The 19,149-nt window shown below is 40.8% G+C and overlaps 1 protein-coding gene across 6 annotated transcripts in view; it reads right to left on the reverse strand.

The window, feature by feature from the left end:
- Positions 1–11,953: 11,953 nt before the first annotated feature.
- The window catches only part of DZANK1 (double zinc ribbon and ankyrin repeat domains 1), a 92,043-nt gene continuing 84,847 nt past the window's right edge, over positions 11,954–19,149 (reverse strand). For all 6 annotated transcript variants that reach the window (XM_032248089.1, XM_032248088.1, XM_032248087.1 and 3 more), the window contains 4 exons: positions 18,091–18,171; positions 17,414–17,541; positions 13,299–13,373; positions 11,954–12,847 (listed from right to left, as the gene is read on the reverse strand). In XM_032248089.1, the coding sequence (XP_032103980.1) occupies positions 12,682–12,847; positions 13,299–13,373; positions 17,414–17,541; positions 18,091–18,171 (450 nt within the window). In that variant the 3' untranslated portion in view covers positions 11,954–12,681. The remainder of the gene's footprint in view (positions 12,848–13,298; positions 13,374–17,413; positions 17,542–18,090; positions 18,172–19,149) is intronic.

Consider the following 19,149-nt stretch of genomic DNA (forward strand, 5'->3'; position numbering starts at 1 on the left):
CTGGGCAACACAGAGATACCTCAAAAAAAAAAAAAAAAAAAAAAAGAAGAAATACACAAACCAATAACCATGGGAATGCGCTGATTGGCCTGTTAAGAATAGGCGGATAGTAACTACAGTTCACAAAGCATGGCCCAAGAAAGCAGTGATTAACCAGCAGCCTCAGATTGCGCATGCTTCACAAGAACATTTTTATCCTTTCCCTTAAAAACCCCTGATCTAGAAAGGTGACCCTTGAATAGCAGTTCACTCTTTTCCCCAGGTTGCTGGCTTCTCAAAGCTAACTTTCCTTTCACCAAATCTGGTCTCTTGAGTTTTTGGCTTTCAAGCGATGAGTGGCCCGGACCTGAGTTCAGTTACGGCAAGTTTGGATATAAAGTGTACAAGAGAAAAGGGAAGAGGATGCTTGGCGTTTTCTAAGCCAGCGCTAGTGTACGGTTCTACTTTTGCTGTTTTAATTTGTCTCAAACTGCCAGGCCAACCTTCCTGCTTTTAAAAAGCGCATCTCCGCGTTCTTTCTTACATCCAAACGCAGAGATGCTGACAAGGACCCAGACTGCTGAGTTAGTGATGGTGTTTTCCATCCTGAAAAACTTCCTCTGCTGCCCACTGCTGTGAACTTTGATATTAATAGAAAAAGTGCTGTGGTATGAGCAGGAAGTTAGGAGCAAAACAGAAAAAAAAAAAAAAGTCTGGAAACATAGGAAGGATTAAGCATTTATTTATTCAGTGTCGCTGTTGGGTAGCTTAGCGGAGTATGATAAGCCTTTCTTGATATTTTCTTCAGATCTGTCCCAGACACTTTTTATACCAGGCTCCTTACATGAAGGAAGAAATCTGTTGACTCAAGAGTCCAAGGTCCTAACTGACAGCAGTTTCTTTTATTTCTCATGACTGCACTCTAGCCTTGGCAACAAAGTGAGACTCTGTCTCAAAAGCAAGCAAATAAACACAATCATAGGCACATGAGGTGATAAATGTCAGTCGGCCTGATTTGATCATTCCACAGTGTATACATTACATTGTGTCCCATAAATATATACAACTATTATTTGTCAATTAAAAGTAAACAGTGCCACAGTGAACTTACGTGTGCATATGTCTTTATAATAGAACAATTTATACTCCTTTGGGTATATACCCAGTAATGGGATTGCTGGATCAAATGGTATTTCTATTCTAGATCCTTGAGGAATCGCCACACTGTATTCTACAATGGTTGAACTAATTTACACTCCCACCAGTGGTGCCAAATGCCCATCAAGGATAGGCTGGATAGAGAAAATGTGGTACATATACACCATGGAATACTGTGCAGCCATAAAAAGGATGAGTTCATGTCCTTTTCAGGGACATGAATGAATCTGGAAACCATCATTTTCAGCAAATTGACACAAGAACAGAAAACCAAACACCCCATGTTCTCACTTATAAGTGGGTGTTGAACAATGAGAACACACGAACACAGGGAGGGGAACATCATACACTGGGGAATGGGGGCTAGCGGAGGGTTGGGGGGTGGGTGATTGGGGGAGGGATAACATTGGGAGAAATATCTAATGTAGGTGATGGGGGGAATGGAGGTAGCAAACCACCATGGTATGTGTATACCTATGTAACAATCCTGCAAGAACTGCACATGTACCCCAGAAATTGAAGTATAATAAATAAATAAATAAATAAAAATAAAACAAAGTAACTTCCTATCCTGGAAAGGATCCTAATGGGGAGTTAGCAGTCTGATAGTGATACATAGGTGAATTTTAGATCACTCTGGTCCTCCTCACAGGACATGTTTTGGGTGGAAATGTCATGTTTTAGAAGGAATTCCACTTTGCCTGGAGAATAATAAAATTTTTTTACCGCCCACATTCTTTTGGCATTTGCCGGGGTGAGGGCCTTACTCACCACCCTCTAGCTCCACTTCCAACCATATCAAAAAGTAGTGGCCACATGAGAGGTTAAAAATCAAATTCTGCCCAGGCACGGTGGCTCCTGCATGTAATCCCAGCACTTTGGGAGGCTGAGGTGGGCGGATTACCTAAAGTCAGGAGTTCAAGACCAGCCTGGCCAACGTGGGGAAACCCCATCTCTACTAAAAATACAAAAATTAGCCAGGCCTGGTGGTATACACCTGTAATCTCCGTTACTCAGAAGGCTGAGGTTACCGTTTCAGGGAGCAGGGAGAATCACTTGAACCTGGAATGTGGAGGCTGCAGTGAGACAAGATTGTGCCATTGCACTCCAACCTAAGCAACAAGAGTGGAACTCGGCAAAAACAAACAAACAAACAACAACAACAAAAAACAACTAACGTAAACATGCAATGAAAGGAAGTTAATGTGAAGAATGTGAACCAAAAAACTACGCGTTGGGCAAAAGTTATATTCAGAAAAAATGTTATAGCCTCATATAAGTAAGGGGAAAATGTATGTATGTGCACATTACCAATTTTATTCAAGTGGTAGTAGAAAAAGGAATAAATTAACAAGGAGTCGTATTGTACTAGAAACTGCGATGGTATTTTGATGTAGCTACTTGAGTAGGCTTCAGTCCTCAGTTATTCCATCAAACACTAATCTGGTGTTGCTTTGAAGGGATTTTGTAAGTGTAATTGCAGTTCATAATCAGCTGACTTTAAGTCACATTATCCTAAGTAAACTGGGTGGGCCTGATTTAATCAGTTGAAAGGCCTTAAATGCAGGACTGAAACTTCCCTGAAGAAACTTCACACATGGGTAGCAGTTTCATCCTCTGCCTGCAGTGTTCCAGCCTGCATGTAGGAATAAACCTGTTGCTATATATCTGTTAAACTAAAAATATGGGAGGAATAAGGTCCTGCTCAACAGACCAGACCAAACCAAAATGGAGTGACTCATGCTAAGTGTCACATAATCAAACAGAAATTTTGAGGAAGCAGATAGATCCCCAAACCAACCAGGTTTTTCTGAAAAAAAGATTCACAGCAACCCATCAGAAAGAGCTCAGCCTACGTCAGTCAGTGTAATCAGGAAGTTCCCCATGCTTTAACCTACAAGTAACTTAATGTTAACCAAGCAGTGCTTTTTCTATTGCTCTGTTTCTTTGTTCCCACCTCACAAAACCCACTGGCCATTCCCCTGTGGATTCTGCCATTGCCCCAATGGGAGAGATTTATGAATCATGAATAAAAGCCCATTGGATATATAACTAAACTTGTTGCAATCTTGTGTCTTGACATCTGCCAGGAGTCCTGTATCTCTGGTTGAACCCTGACTGACACAAAGGCCAAGCATGCCTAAAAATCATTAAGCTCTGTGAAAACCTTCTACCAAATTTGCACAAAATGTTTAACTTCCTATGTTTTTAAAGCACTCCAGAATATTGGAAAAACTAAAAGATTCTAATAGCGTGAGTCTAACATTACTATAGTTCCACAAAATATCAAAAATATAAGTATAGATCAATTTTTTTTTTTTTTTTTTTTTTTGAGACGGAGTTTCACTCATGTTACCCAGGCTGGAGTGCAATGGCGCGATCTCGGCTCACCGCAACCTCCGCCTCCTGGGTTCAGGCAATTCTCCTGCCTCAGCCTCCTGAGTAGCTGGGATTACAGGCACGCACCACCATGCCCAGCTAATTTTTTGTATTTTTAGTAGAGACGGGGTTTCACCATGTTGACCAGGATGGTCTCGATCTCTTGACCTCGTGATCCACCCACCTTGGCCTCCCAAAGTGCTGGGATTACAGGCCTGAGCCACCACGCCCGGCCAGTATAGATCAATTTTATTAAAAAGGCACAATAACCTTCAACGGATGTTACCAAATAAATATAGCAGTAGCATTCAATACAAATATTTTGTACCAAGTTGTTTTTATCCTGACAATGGAAGCTTGACTCAAAAGCATATATACAATCAGTGTAGCACACTAATGGGAAAACATTTATTCTAATAGATCCTGAAAATCATTTTTATCATACAGTTTTCACCCCCAACAGTAAGCTTGGAATAAATGGAAATTAAATTTAATAGAAATTATAATCCCAGCACTTTGGGAGGCTGAGGCAGGCGGATCACCTGAGGTCAGAAGTTGGAGACAAGCCTGGCCAACATGGCGAAACCTCGTCTCTACTAAAAATACAAAAAAATTAGCCGGATGCAGTGGCACATTCCTGTAGTCTCAGTTACTTGGGAGGCTCAGGCAGGAGAATCACTTGAACCCGGGAAGCAGAGGCTGCAGTGAGCTGAGATTGCACCACTGCACTCCAGCCTGGGTGGTGGAGCAAGACTCCATCTCAATTAAAAAAAAAAAAAAGAAAGTATTTACCAGAATTTAACATTCTACTAAATATAAATTAACCTTAGAAATATTTATAATACAATTTAAGAATTAGTTAAAAGATGCCCATTATTTCTATTTAGCGACGTACTAGAAGCTGTAGTGCTTCCAGGATTACCGATAAATGAGGGGCATGATATTAAAACAGACAAGAGTCAACATATATGTATTTTTTCATTTTTTCAGATGATTTATGAACAAAGTCAAAGCAGTGTCCCAGCCTAACCAGTAGTTTCACTAAGTCAGGTTTATTTTATTCATTGCAACAAGCAGTCCATTCACAGGAAAAACAAAGGTAAAGATTTAGTAATTCTAGGACTGTGAAGAAGGATGAAATTTAGTCAAAATTCAAACTCAGCAGGTTTTTGATAGGCTCAAAATAAAGCAGAGCTATGTGTAAAAGGTCATCACCACGTTTGGACTGGAAAGTGGGCCTAGGGTTTTATGTTCTTGGAAACTACAAAGTTAAGAAAGATGTAAAACGTTGTGTCTGCAAACCTCTGTTCTGAAGCTCTGCATCAGGGTTGGAAACTGAGGCTGCTTCTCTGTGTCAGAGTGACTTAGATCCCCCAGGAAACAGTGGGATGTTCGTACTGATTTAATTTCAAATAACAAAGCTCCTGGCAGTCTGTAATTATTTAGAACGAAGTTTCTCCGTAGTAAGAAAGCAGTAGTTACTCAAAGAGGGGGTTGTTAATGACATTTCACAGCTGTAGCTTGTTCATAGAAGACAAGTTGTCTCCTCCAAATTTGCACCTGCCTTTATCTATGTCTGTTATCCCTGTTTGACAAACGTCCAGACTGACTTTTACTTTCTCAGCCTGAATTAATTTTTACTTTCCCAGTAATTATAAAACTCTAGAAAATCGTTAGCACCACAAAAGAGATTTCAGCAAGGAGTCAGATGAAAAAATACAGTCAAAACTTGATAGTTTTTGTGTTTGACAAACTTAACAGAAATGATGGGAAAGGACTCCCTAATCAATGAATGGTGCTAAAGGGGCTAGCCATATGCAGAAGATTGAAATTGGATCCCTTCCTTACACCATATACAAAAATGAACTCAAATGGATTACAGACTTAAATGTAAAACACAAAACTATAAAAACCCTGGAAGACAACCTAGGCCCTACCATTCTGGACATAGAACAGGCAAAGATTTCATGATGAAGACACCAAAAGCAATTGCAACAAAAGGAAAAATTGACAAATGGGATCTAGTTAAACTAAAGAGCTTCTGCACAGCAAAGGAACCTACTAACAAAGTGAACAGACAACCTACAGAATGGGAGTAAATTTTTGCAAACTATTCAACTGATAAAAGTCTAAAATCCAGCATCGATAAAGAACTTAAACAAATAAATTTATAAGAAAAAAAAAAAAACCCATGTGGGCAAAGGACATGAACAGATACTTTTCAAAAGACAACATACATGCGGTCAACAGTCATATGAAAAACAGCTCAACATCAATGATCATTAGAGAAATGCAAATCAAAACTACAATGAGATACCATCTAACATCAATCAGAATGGCTATTTTTAAAAAGTCAAAAAATAACATGCTGGCAAGGTTGGAGAAAAAAGGGGATGCTTATATACTGTTGGTAGGAGTGTAAATTCATTCAACCATTGTGGAAGATAATGTTACAATGCCTCAAAGACCCAAAAACAGAACTACCAGCCCAGGCATGGTGGCTCATGCCTGTAAGCCCTGCATTTTGGGAAGCCTAGGCGAGTGGATCACCTGAGGTCAGGAGTTCGAGACCAGCCTGGCCAATATGGTGAAACCTCATCTCTACTAAAAATATAAAAATTAGCTGGGTGTGGTGGTGCACGCTTGTAATTCCAGCTACTCCGGAGGCTGAAGGAGGGGAATCACTTGAACCCAGGTGGCAGAGGTTGCAGTAAGCTGAGATCATGCCACTGTACTCCAGCCCAGGTGAGACTCAGACTCAAAAAAAAGAAGCCAAAAAAATTCAACCCAGCAATCCCATTACTGGGTATAAACCCAAAAGAATATAGATTGTTCTATTATAAAGACATATGTACACATATGTCCACTGCAGCACTATTCACAATAGCAAAGACATAGAAGCAACCTAAATGCTCATCAGTGGTAGACTGGATAAAGAAAATGTGCTACATTCTACACAGAATGGAATACCATGCAGCCATGAAGAAATAATGAGATCATGTCCTTTGCAGGAACATGAATGGAACTAGGGGCCATTATCCTTAGCAGACTAATGCAGGAACAGAAAACAAAATACCACATCTCACTTATAAGTGGGAGCTAAATGATGAGAACACATAGACACATAGAGGGGGACAACACACACTGGGGTCTATGGGAGGGTGAAAGGTGGGAGGAGGGAGAGGATCAGGAAAAATAACCATTGAATACTAGGCTTAATACCTGAGCAAAGAAATAATCTGTACGCTAACCTCCATGACACAAATGTACCTATACAACAAACCTGCACATGTACCCCTGAACTTAAAATAAAAGTCAAATTTTAAAAACTAAGTTAAAAATTAAAAAAGGAAAATATCACTAAGGGAAGTACTATTTAAAACAACAAAAATATCAAGAGCCTAAAAATTAACTGAATAAAAAAAAATACATAGCACTTACAGGAAGAAAATTAACATTTTTACTGAGAATATAAAAGAAGTCAAGAATAAATATAAAGATTACATGGTTTATTATTAATAAAGTCTCAATTCCCCCTCAAATATGTCTAAATTCCATTATATTCCCAATTAAATCTAAAAAGAATCGTAAGAGTTTTCATAGACTAACTCTAGTTTGTGAAGAGGAGAAACTCTATGAATAGTAAATAATTTTTTGAAGCAGGACAATAGGATTGATTAAAGATATTTATAGAACTTTTACAATAATCAAGTCAGACCTTTGTACACAAGAGAATTCAGGGTATGCTAAATAAAGGTGGCCTTTCAACCAGTGTGGAAAAGATGAGTGACCCAAAACTGTACTGGCACAAGGGATGGTTGCCCACTTGGAAAAAGTAAACTTCAGTCTGTCTACCATTTAGAAATATAAATGCCAAATTAACTGAAAAGCAAAATAAAGCAGACAAGGATTTACATATTAGAAGAAAATATAAGAAGAAAATGTTTTGATTTTGGAATAGTGAAGAACTTTAGCAAGTCAAAGATCTCAGAAGTCCTAAAAAATACTAATGTATTTGACAAAACAAATCTATAAATCATTTATTAGACAATAGACAATATATATAAAGAAAAGGCAAGGACACCCTGCATTATCCAAGTGTAAGGAATATGTAAAGAAATCTGACATTACAGCAATGAGAAACTATTTAATAGAAATTATCCAGTGAGAAATTATCCAGTAAAAAAGTGGCAATGCACATGAATGACTGAGTCGTGGAAGTACCTACCAACACTTAACCCAGGAAGAGCTAGTCTTAATAAGAAGTCAGGAAGAGGCAAAAATTAATTAATTAATTAATAAGTAAGTAACTAACTAACATCAGTCTTGTGTGTTTGATCTGCAAAACTGGGGAGTGGTGGAGAAAGTCATACTTTGGTGGGACAGTCAACTCTCATGAGGGAAATTTTGGTAATATCTTTTAAAATTCAAAATATGCATAGTCTTAAATCCAGTAATTTTACTTTGTATCTGTCTTCACAAAATACTGACACATGACTAGGAATGTTGATTAGCTCTGTTAAAACAATAATGGTGTGTGTCTATGTTTTATATATTTTTTAAAAAAACACTTAAAAAGAATTAAGTCAATTCACAAATAATGTTAAGGTCCTCAAGATGTATAAATGAGTAAAACCCATTACAGAATAATTATATTGTATTCAAACTTTAAGAAAACTATATATTTTATATGGAGTTAAATTGCAGAGAAAGATAAATGTTTCCAAAGGCTTCACATACGCTATTTTTTATTTTTATTTCTATTTTTATTTTAGAGATGGGGTTTTTCCATGTTGCCTAGGCTGGTCCCAAATTCCTGGGCTCATGCAATCTGCCTGCCTTAGCCTCCCAAAGCACTAGGATTATAGGCATGAGCCACCGCGCGCCTGGCCTGCACACACACTAACAGTGATTATTGCTGAGGATTATGGGAGCCACAGAAATGGGACTTCCCCTTTTTGTACAATTCAAAACGTTATTCTTAGTTTTCACTATAAGAATTTCAGTTTTATGCATAAAGATTTGAAAATAACTTGTATTTATAATTACAATGTTCTATTAAAGCTAGGGGATTTATATCCTTACTAACAGAAATACAGCAAGTAAAATTTATGTAGTCTAGGTGAACAGAAGATGTCACTACTAAAAGAGTAGGGTTCATTGAAAGTGAAAGGGGAATTTTGAGTCAATTAATTTAGATAAATAATACCATGCATTTACTCCATCACTTCCAAGAGAGAGAAAAGCCAGAGGCCATGTGGACAGGAAAGTGGGGCCTGGGGGAAGGAAGGGGTACATGAAGTTTTGGGGGTCGGGTAAGGAATTGGGGGAAATGGGTTGAAAAAGTGGCCGAGGGAGAGGGGATGAAGAAGGAGATTGGGGAAGGAGAGGGAAGAGATGAGAGATGGAACTGTGTTTTTGTTAGCAATTCAAATAAGAACCAAGACATCTCAGGAGTGTTCCCAAGGAATGTCCAAATGCTCTGCCTTCCAGAAGCAGGTGCTGATCTATTTCGGGAACTCTGTGGACATACTTAGCAGTCTAAATCTAGATTCTGGGTTGAATTCCCACACTCGGTTCACCCAGATCTGGCCTCCAGCAGCAGGACCAGAAGCGGCAGTGACAAGGAAAGGCAGAAGCAGCAACCAACTGGGCACCCCTCTTCATTGAAGATGCAGCCCCCAAGTGGCTCTGCAGGCCCAGGCCCCTGTTCGTTCCATTCAGAAAAACACACAGCAGTTAACTGCATCTGCAGTGCATCTGAGAAGGTAAACGCACTTCATCTCCTGTTCATTGAGGGACAAAGGTATGTGGCCTATTGACTCTCTTTTTGGGGTCTACAATGAAAAAGGAGGGGAGAGCAGAAAATGGGTCACTTTACCTTGTCCATTCTATGTTCCCACAAGGCCCTACCCTTAGCAAACCACAAAGGAAGGCTAGGTTTGCATTTGCTTGAAGAACAGGAAGGTGGAGGAGAATCCAACAGATGCTCTTTATTTTCTATTTAGCCGGGAAAAAGCAAAAACCTGGCTCCAAAGCAGTCAGAAACAGAAGCTGGAAAGGAAGCAAGTGATGTGAGTTCTTGAGGTCCTCCGAAGAGATGCCTTGGAGACAACAGAAGTAAATGACCCTGTAAATTTTCTTTATCCTACTGGGCACCTTGATGAGAGCACTTGAAGCAGAGGCCTTGCACAGGTGATGGGGAGGAACTCTTCCTGGATTAGACATGGAAAACCCACCAACCACAGAGATGCAAGCTTCAAATGAGCATTATCTGTGCTGCTGGTATCCTAGTGGGGTGGGAATCAGAATGCAATGACCTCCGTGTATGTTATCACACAGGTAGAAGTTTCTAAAACTATGCTGTAACCAGCCCCCCTGTGCAGGTAGTGAGCATTTAAAATGTGGTGAATTGAATTAAGATGTGCTGTAAGGGTAAAATGCACACCAGATTTCAATGACTTGGTGTGAAAAAATAATATAAAATACATAAAATATTAATAATTTAGAATTATAATATTACATTAATAATTTAGAATTATAAGTTGAAAAAATATTCTAGTAAAATGTTTTTAAAACTTTTATTTTCAGTTCAGGGGTACACGTGCAGGTTTGCTATATAAGTAAACTCATATCACGGGGGTTTATTGTACAGATTATTTTGTTACCCAGGTACTAAGCCTAGTACCCAATTGTTATTTTTTCTGATCCTGTTCCTCCTCCCAGCCTCCACCTTACAAGAGGCCCCAGTGGGTGTTGTCCCCTTTTTTGTGTCCATTTGTTCTCATAATTTAGCTCCCACTTTTTTGTTGTTGTTGTTCTCTGAAGTGAATGAATTGAACAAAACCACTTTTTTTTTTTTTTTTTGAGACGAAGTCTCACTCTGTCACCCAGGCTGCAGTTCAATGGCATGATCCCGGCTCACTGCAACCTCTGTCCCCTGGGTTTACCAATTTTCCTGCCTCAGCCTCCCGAGTAACTGGGACTATAGGCAACCACCACCACGCCTGGCTAATTTTTGTATTTTTAGCAGAGACAGGGTTTCACTACATTGGCCAGGCTAGTCTCCAACTCCTGACCTCAGGTGATCCACCCACCTTGGCCTCCCAAAGTGCTGGGATTACAGTCATAAGCCACCGCTCCCAGCCAGCTCCCACTTATAAGTGAGAACATGTGATATTTGGTTTTCTGTTTTGTGTTAATTTGCTAAGGATAATGGCCTCTAGTTCAATCCATGTTCCCACAACAGACATGTTCTCGTTCCTTCTTATGGCTGCATAGTGTATTTCATGGTGTACATGTACCACATTTTCTTTATCCAATCTGTCATTGATGGACATGTAGACTGATTCCATGTCTTTGCTATTGTGAATGGTGCTGCCATGTGTCTTTAGGTAGAATGATTTCTATTCCTTTGGGTGTATACCCAATAATGAGATTGCTGAGTTGAACGGTATTTCTATTTTTAGCTTTTTGAGGAATCACCACACTAATTTCCACAACGGTTGAACTAATTTAAACTCCCACCAACAGTGTATAAGCGTCCCCTTTTCTCCACAACCTCTCCAGCATGTTATTTTTGACTTTTTAAAAATAGCCATTCTGATTGGTGGTAGATGGTATCTCATTGTGGTTTTGATATGCGTTTCTCTAATGATCAGTGACAATTAGACTTTTTTTTTCCATATGCTTTCTGGCCACATGTATGTCTTCTTTTGAAAAGTGTCTGTCCATGTATCCCAGTAAAATTAATTTTGCTTGCTTCTCTGTACTTTTAGAAGTATGGCTATAGAAAATGTATGATTGTACATGTGGCTCAGATTATATTTCTATTGGACAGCACTGTCTGGCCTCTAGAAAGTGCTCTGATTCAAGAGGTTATAAAGAAATTCTCTGAGTCAATAAGAAAAATAGAAAAAACCAAATGGGCAATGAGCACATGGGAACTCACTCAGTGGAAAGGAGGGAATGGAAAGCCAGGCCACTAGAGCCCACTGGGGACACAGGACAAGGCCACAAAGCAGAGACAGCCCCTCCAGGAAGAGCAGCCAGGCCTTGGGAGGACATGGCCGTAGGACCAGATCCAGGGCGGACATGTGGCTTGAGTCACTAACTGCTGGCTCATCTGGCAGGTGTGGGCAGCAGCCAGGACCATGGCTTTACCGGGTCCCCCCGATCTCTGCCCTCAGCTGTCTTGCAGCCTGGGTCAGGCACCTATGCAGCTCCAAGGCAGGCAGAGATGCAACACCCATATCCCCTTTCTAGGCAGGGCTTGCTGCCCCAGCTGTAGTGAGTGCGGCAGCAGATGGCCTCCAGCCATCAGCAACTTCAAAGAGCTGCCTTCTCTGAGTTCCCATAAACTAGTTAGGGACTTCACAACTGCAGAATTACCACCCAAAGATTAAAATAATGACCTGAAGAAAGGAATGAGTCAAAATTACACATTCCTGCAAGTGGTTTATTGAGAGCTGATGTGTCAACCAAAAAACAAACCATAATGATGGGAATATTGATGATTTCCACAGACAAAAAAAATTTAAATAAGATCAATCTTTACATACTAATTAGAAGCACCTACAAGATGTATCAAGCAAAAAGAGGATGAAGAACAGTGTGTGGTTGGTTTGGTACCATTTGTTTTAACAGAGGCTAAAGAATATATATGTGCTGTACACATGTTTAGATTCTATGTGTAGTCTTATGTACGTGTGCTTACACCACATGTATGTGCATATCTAACTCTGCATGATCTCTGGAAAGAGAAGTCAACACTGGTGTCACTAGTGACTGAGGAGGGAAGTGGTGGCTGTGGGACAGGATGGGAGGGACACATCCCTACATAATACTTCATACCTTTTAGCTTTGAACCATGTGCAATTATTATCTACTGAAAAATAAGTTAAAAACTAAAAATCAAATACAAAGAAAAACAGCAGCAATAAACCATTAAAAACATACATTCATTTTATCACAGTCCACAGTATACTGGGAGCTGTCCATTTAGTACTGATGGCTTATACTGTCATATGATTAAAAATAATAATAATCTCATGAGTTCCTCTCAACCTCAATTTCTAATCTCAAATACACATTTCAGAAAGACACGACTGAAGAATAGCCAGAGCTGTACCTATTCTTAAATGAAGCCCCGTGGAGGTCTCAGGTCTAACAGTCATCCCGGCTGAGGCTCCTAGTTTGGGCGAGTTGGTCCTCGAGCCCTTGGCCAAACTTGGCAGCAAAGAGTGAGGCGATGAGGTCATCTCCAGTGTTTAGAGCCAGGTCGTACGCTGTCTGGCCTCTTGTATTCTTCTTTCGGATGCTTGCATTGCATCTGCAAAGGAAACGGAGAAATGGAGGTGCACTGACGGACTTGAGCATGTGATCCTAAGAGCTTGACTCTTCCCTGCCGTGGAGGCCAGTCTGAGCACCTCCTGGTCCCACCTCCATAAACCTGTCCCCAAGAGGCCACCATGACTTCAGCTCTCTGGGGTGGCTCTATCCTGACGCCTTTAAAGAGGCTCTGTGATTTCAAAATGTCCAATTGCTAATCCTGGCCATTGGTTCCCATTGCATTAAAGTCCTACAACCAAGTGTGTTTAATGGGAGCAACACTTTCATTGTGCTTTGAAAAGCCCTTAGTGCCCCGGGAGCTATGGTGGGATGGTGGTTCCCACAGACAGGGACAGCAGTTCACGAACCAAGGCTCCTCTTAAAATCATCACAGGCCTTTAGAGAGATCCCTGTGGCCCTCAAAAGTATCCATCAGAGGCAAGGGGACATACCCCAGTAAAGTGGCGATGCTCTCTTTTCCTGCAAGACCAAGCAGAGTTGCTTCATGAAGAGCTGTATTTCTGAGCCTAATTAGAGGGAAAAAAAAGAATCCTGGATAAATCCTTAGTTAGCATCATCAGAAAACTGGAGAGACTGCATGTGACCCAAGGTCTTGGTTTTGCTCACTGACCTATTTAACCTGGGAAAATCTCTTGAGTCCCCTCTCTGCCCTTCTCTTGAAGGAATACTGGGATGGAGGGTAAGCTTTGATACTAGAGAGTGAAAAGGTTATAAACACATTCATTTTTTAATGCCAGAAACCCACAAGGATGTGGTTGGTAGTTGATTTAATAAATGCTAATAAATACCATTTTTCTAAATTGCCTGCAAGAGTTTATGCAACATATTGGTGGCAGGAGTGAAGGAGGGCAGGAGTCATGACTGAAAGTGGAAATGAGATAGGCATTGAAGGTCTGAACTTTCTCTGCCCCTGCTCCCTTCTTTGACGCCGTCTCTTTTCCCCCACACCTGCAGATATGCCTGCAGCCATGCATTTATCCCAATGGAGAAAAAGGATAGTGGCTTCTTCTCTTGAAGAAGACAAAGAGAGCATTTGGTGAAAAATCACAGGGAAGGCTTCCACTTTTTGGAACCGGGGGTCCCAGTCTGGGAGTAGCTCCATTTACCCAGAAAGCCTCTTGGTTGACAAAGCCCTTCTCTTATATACAGAATTACCAGTCATCTAGTCCATTCTCCTTTCTCAAATGTGAATGGACAAGAAAGGCTCACAGACATCTGAGAAAAACCTGCAGAACCAAAGATAAAACCAAGACACACAAACACAAGGAATTTAAAACAAGATAAAAATCCAACTGGTATCTGCAGAATAATTCAAGACAATATTGTACAAAAATATGAGACTATAAAAAAGAAACAATCAGAACAAAAGTAGCTCCTAGAAAGAATAAATATGATTATTGAAATAAGGATTACTCAATAGGAAGAATGGAAAACAAAGTTAGGAAAATCTCCCAAAAGATAGAAGAGAAAAAGATAGATGAAACTATGGAAAAACAAAGAAGAAAGAGACAGGGAATTGATTCTAGCAGTCCGCCATCTACCAACTATTACTCTATAATAGTTCTAGAAAGAGAATAGAAAAATGGAGGGGAGAAAATGCCAAAGAGATAATAGGATAAATTTTTCCTAACCTAAAGAAAGACATGACTTTTTAAATTGAAAAGGTCAACTAGGTGAATCAAAAACAGCACATCTAAAAATACCCTTGTGAAATCTCAGAACATCAAGGATAAATGCTTTCAGAAAGAACAAATAAACAGATCGCAAATGAAGAATATGCCATAGAATGTTCACGGCTATGCTGTATGCTAGTCTATTAGTCCATTTCACACTGCTGATAAAGACATACCCAAGACTGGGCAATTTACAAAAGAAAGAGATTTAATTGGACTTAGTCTGGAAAAGACTCCATTTCCTCCTTATCTTTCATCGTTTCTTCCTGACGGGTGGCATAGAGCTTAACTGTCTACGTTAATTTGTCACTTCACCCCTGTGCTTCCTTGGATTTTTATAAGGCATTTACCATTTGAACTGGGATATATTCACAGGGTTGCCACATCTCCTAAGTAGACTTATGATCTTCTTTCTTCACTATTCTCCCCAAATTGAGAGAAGGGTATTCATTCTATTTATTGCATGGGGCGTTTGCTGGTGGTTAGATTTTCTGTGCTGGCTGCTTCCTATGTAGCCACAGTTCCGTTTTGGAAAATGCTGAATGGTGACTCTGCATGGAATTTGTATTTTAAAGATACAAACAACTCAAACTACTTACTCGAATCTAAGTGTCATGATAAGATACATTCTCTCCTTAAATTACCTAATAGAATAAATGTCCACAGTTGAACCACTCAGAAGTAGACTGATGCGTGCATCTTCCTTACCTGGCTACTGGGGCACAGCCAGGCGATGGCATGTTTGGAATCACCAATGCAGTGAGGAAGGGCAGCTCTTGTCCAAAAGCAAACAGCATTTCTCTGGGCCTCTCACCTAGTGAGATATTGAATCTGAGCTTCTGCAATCTGGTAGTAAGAGGCATGAGCTTTGGTGGAGGATGTGAATTTCTCCGAGCCATTCCCTTTTGCTGAATATGAGTTCATTCTGGTACGAATGATACAAACATGGAACCAGGAAATTAGGAAAGAGCTTTCTGCCACCTGCCCAGCTACTTAACGGAAGTTATCTGGTGTAGAGACCACCAAGCCTCCACTAGCCAAACATGCTGGGATGGAAGAGAGCATTTTAATTCTTGTTTGCTAAGGAACAACTCTCTGAGCCTCTTTTATGGTAAAGACAGATCTCTGGATGACTTATGCCTAAAGGCAATAGGATGCATGGAACTTTGAGATCATGCTCCTGGGTCTCCAGAAGTCTAGCTATGGGGCAGAGGCTGGGGTGATCCAGGCCCAAACTCTTGAAACTAACAGATATAAATCAGACTTGGCTCTCAGGGGGAAATGCTTCTTTCCTCTACTGGCATGCACTGGAAAGGAAGAAGAGATCCTGTGCTCTATTTGAGAGAGGGCCAACGCTTTAGCTTTTCTCCCCGCAACCATGTGAGCTACATACTGCTCGCAGTCGCTATGATCACGCACTGGGAGTGACAAAGGCCATTACACACCATTAAGATAGACAGGTATGACCGCAGTGTCAGACTTTACGGACATGCAATGAGATCGCATGTGGATAAATGCCAGTTTGTAGAATGGTGATGAAGCAGTCATGGAAGCTGAGGCACAGGAAAATAAAAAAGCCATCTGTCCAATGCCCGGGGCGTTTTCCTCCCTTAGCTGGACTCTTCATAAAGCCAGGACTCACGCGGCTTACACTTCAATTCAAAACGTGCTCAAGTCATTTTTGTATCAACCACAACATACTTAAATGCTATTTAAAAAGCTTTTCTGAATTATAAAAATATAAAATATGCCTCAACACAAAACAAGGTAGCACCATTTTATTAATAATGACGATAATAAAACAGTGTGGGATAAATGAAGAACTTGACACAGTAAACTCTAAGAAGACTTGAGAAAATTAATTCCAGCCATCAGAGCTTTATACCAACATACCAAACATTCTGCTGTAAAATAAAACTAAAAAAGGTAGAAACTACTAAAATGCAGAAATTGGTAAAATGCATATGGAAAAATTAACAGGATTATATTTTGAACACTAACACCAGAGACAATTTTGAAACAGAGAATAATAGAAGCAAAGCTACTGCAATTTCGGCCTCTGTGGTGGCATGAGATACACAGCAGAATGTTCCAGTGACGCAGACCCTGATCTTGCCTTAGTAAGACTTCAGGAGGCAGTGGTGGTAGATGCCTGTGATGTCCCGAGAAGACTTATTTCAACAATGTGGTCAGCAAGATATGAGCAGTTAACATGAATGACCTATGCTCAAGGAAATTTTCACCCCGCGTTTTCAAAGTAATTTGCAAAAGAACAATAGAAACATAAGGCTGGAAGAGAAGGTGATGAGACAGGAGCGGACTGAGACTGGGACAGTAAGTAACAGGACTTGGCACCTTTCTGTCTTGTATCATTCATAGGTGGGAAAGCAAGGCTGCAGGAGACCCTGTGGTGACCTCAGATGTACCCGTCTCCTCCACAGTGGTGTTAGATCTGGAGACAACCGTATGACATTTTCTTTCTGCATTAACTTCATGAGGATATTTCCACAGGGAATATACTGAGGTCTGTCTTTCCTTGGTATTATCATGATTCATGATGAAAACATTGGTTAACACCCCAAGGGCTAAGGATTTACTGGCCCCACACAGCATAAGATTATGAATTAACAAAATGCATCAGCATTTATAAAATCACAAAATTAGGCAACCCAATAGTCCATTTTTAAAATTTCACTTAACCCAGCTATGGAAAAGAGAAGGTGTTAAGCCTCTTATTAAAGCTGATATAGGTTAAAATGGTTAAAGAGGCTGAAACTGAACAGGGCATGTACATAGACTTCTTCTGCCACAGTGGAGCTCCAGGCAGTTAGCCTGCTGCTACCTTAGCTCTCCTTTCGATGTGTTTCACTTACAGCCCCCACTGCTGGTCAATGTCTGCTCCTCTCTGCACGAGAACCGGAATCGCTTCATGGTGCTTATTCATAACAGCCACGGTTATGACGGGTCGATCATCTTCATCACAGCAGTTGGGGTCTGCTCCCTGCAGCAAATGGACAAGGACAAACTTGCCACAAAACCCTGCACTCAACAGCATCCAGCTGCCATCCTATGACGTATGACAGATGTCCTTCACAGAGCTAATGGAACTACAGTGCTTTCAGATCAAAGGAGAGGAGAACCAGGAACCTCAAGACCTGACCAGCAATGAACAGAGCTACAAAGTTGCCCAGGTGACAAAACTTCTGTTCCCAACATGGGTGGGCAGGGGAGGGGAGGCACCCTGACTACCTTGTTTCTTTAGGAAGCCCAGGATAAAGGTATTATGGGGTCACAGGCCAGAGATGCTATTCAGCTTCATGCATGCTCCTTGATCTCCTCTGTGCTTGTCTATTTTCTCTGATATAAAAACTTGCAACAGGAAACAATTAATTAATGTAAAGCTTTTGACTAGCCATTCACTCTATCCCTGGTTTTTATCAAAGGGCAGTGTAATTTTCATAGTACTGAACCAAACTTCCATCTGAAGGAGACAGAGGCGGAATGCCAGGCTAAACTCTTCAGGGAGACTTGCGCCTTTGGCGACACTTACTTCATCCAGCAGCTGTTCAATCACAGAGACTCTTCCTTCCCCTGTGGGTCCAACTTCCTTCAGCAGGAGTCTGTTTTCAGGCTGCAGGATTACAGAATGTGGTCATTTCTTTCGCCTCAAAATATTCCCTTAAGGGAAACATTTTCTCTCCAACGTTGAATTCTAAGTCACAAGGACAGGTGACTATGAGTGTGTGCATGTGTGAGTGTGTGCATGTGTGAGTATGTGCATGTGAGAGTGTGTGCATGTGTGAGTGTGTGCATGTGTGAGTATGTGCATGTGAGAGTGTGTGCATGTGTGAGTGTGTGCATGTGTGAGTGTGTGCATGTGTGAGTGTGTGCATGTGAGAGTGTGTGCATGTGTGAGTGTGTGCATGTGTGAGTGTGTGCATGTGTGAGTATGTGCATGTGTGAGTGTGTGCATGTGTGAGTGTGTGCATGTGTGAGTGTGTGCATGTGTGAGTGTGTGCATGTGAGAGTGTGTGTGGTCTTAATAGCCCACAACACAAACATCCACATCTAATGTCAATCTTGCTGCTCCAAAACCTTGCTTCAGGCAAGGTTACCACATGGACACTGTTTTACATTAAGGTCAAGGATGCCGTGAGAAACCTCACAAAACACAGAAACTCCACACTAGTTTTATTATGACTAGCTCTAGGAAAAGCAATCAGATGAATCCTAAAATTTATTTTGCATACTTTATAAAGTGTTCAAAGTCAGCCAAATTATGACAGTCCAGAAAATGTACTCCCCTGAGGAATGAATAAGCCAACAAATTGACTTCTTATTTAGATTTAAAAAAGGCTGAGCATAGTGGCTCGTGCCTGTAATCCCAGTACTTTGGGAGGCCGAGGCAGGCAGATCACTTGAGGTCAGGAGTTTGAGACCAGCATGGCCAACATGGTGAAACCCCGTCTCTACTAAAAATACAAAAATTAGCCAGGCATGGTAGTATGTGCCTGTAATCCCAGCTGCTTGGGAGGCTGAGGCAGAAGAATCGCTTGAATCCAGGAGTCAGAGGTTGCAGTGAGCTGAGATCACCCAGCCGTACTCTAGC

This window comes from Sapajus apella, unplaced genomic scaffold (genome assembly GCF_009761245.1).
Source record: "Sapajus apella isolate SASKATOON/1434 unplaced genomic scaffold, GSC_monkey_1.0 scaffold65, whole genome shotgun sequence".
In the NCBI taxonomy this organism is placed as follows: Eukaryota; Metazoa; Chordata; class Mammalia; order Primates; family Cebidae; genus Sapajus; species Sapajus apella.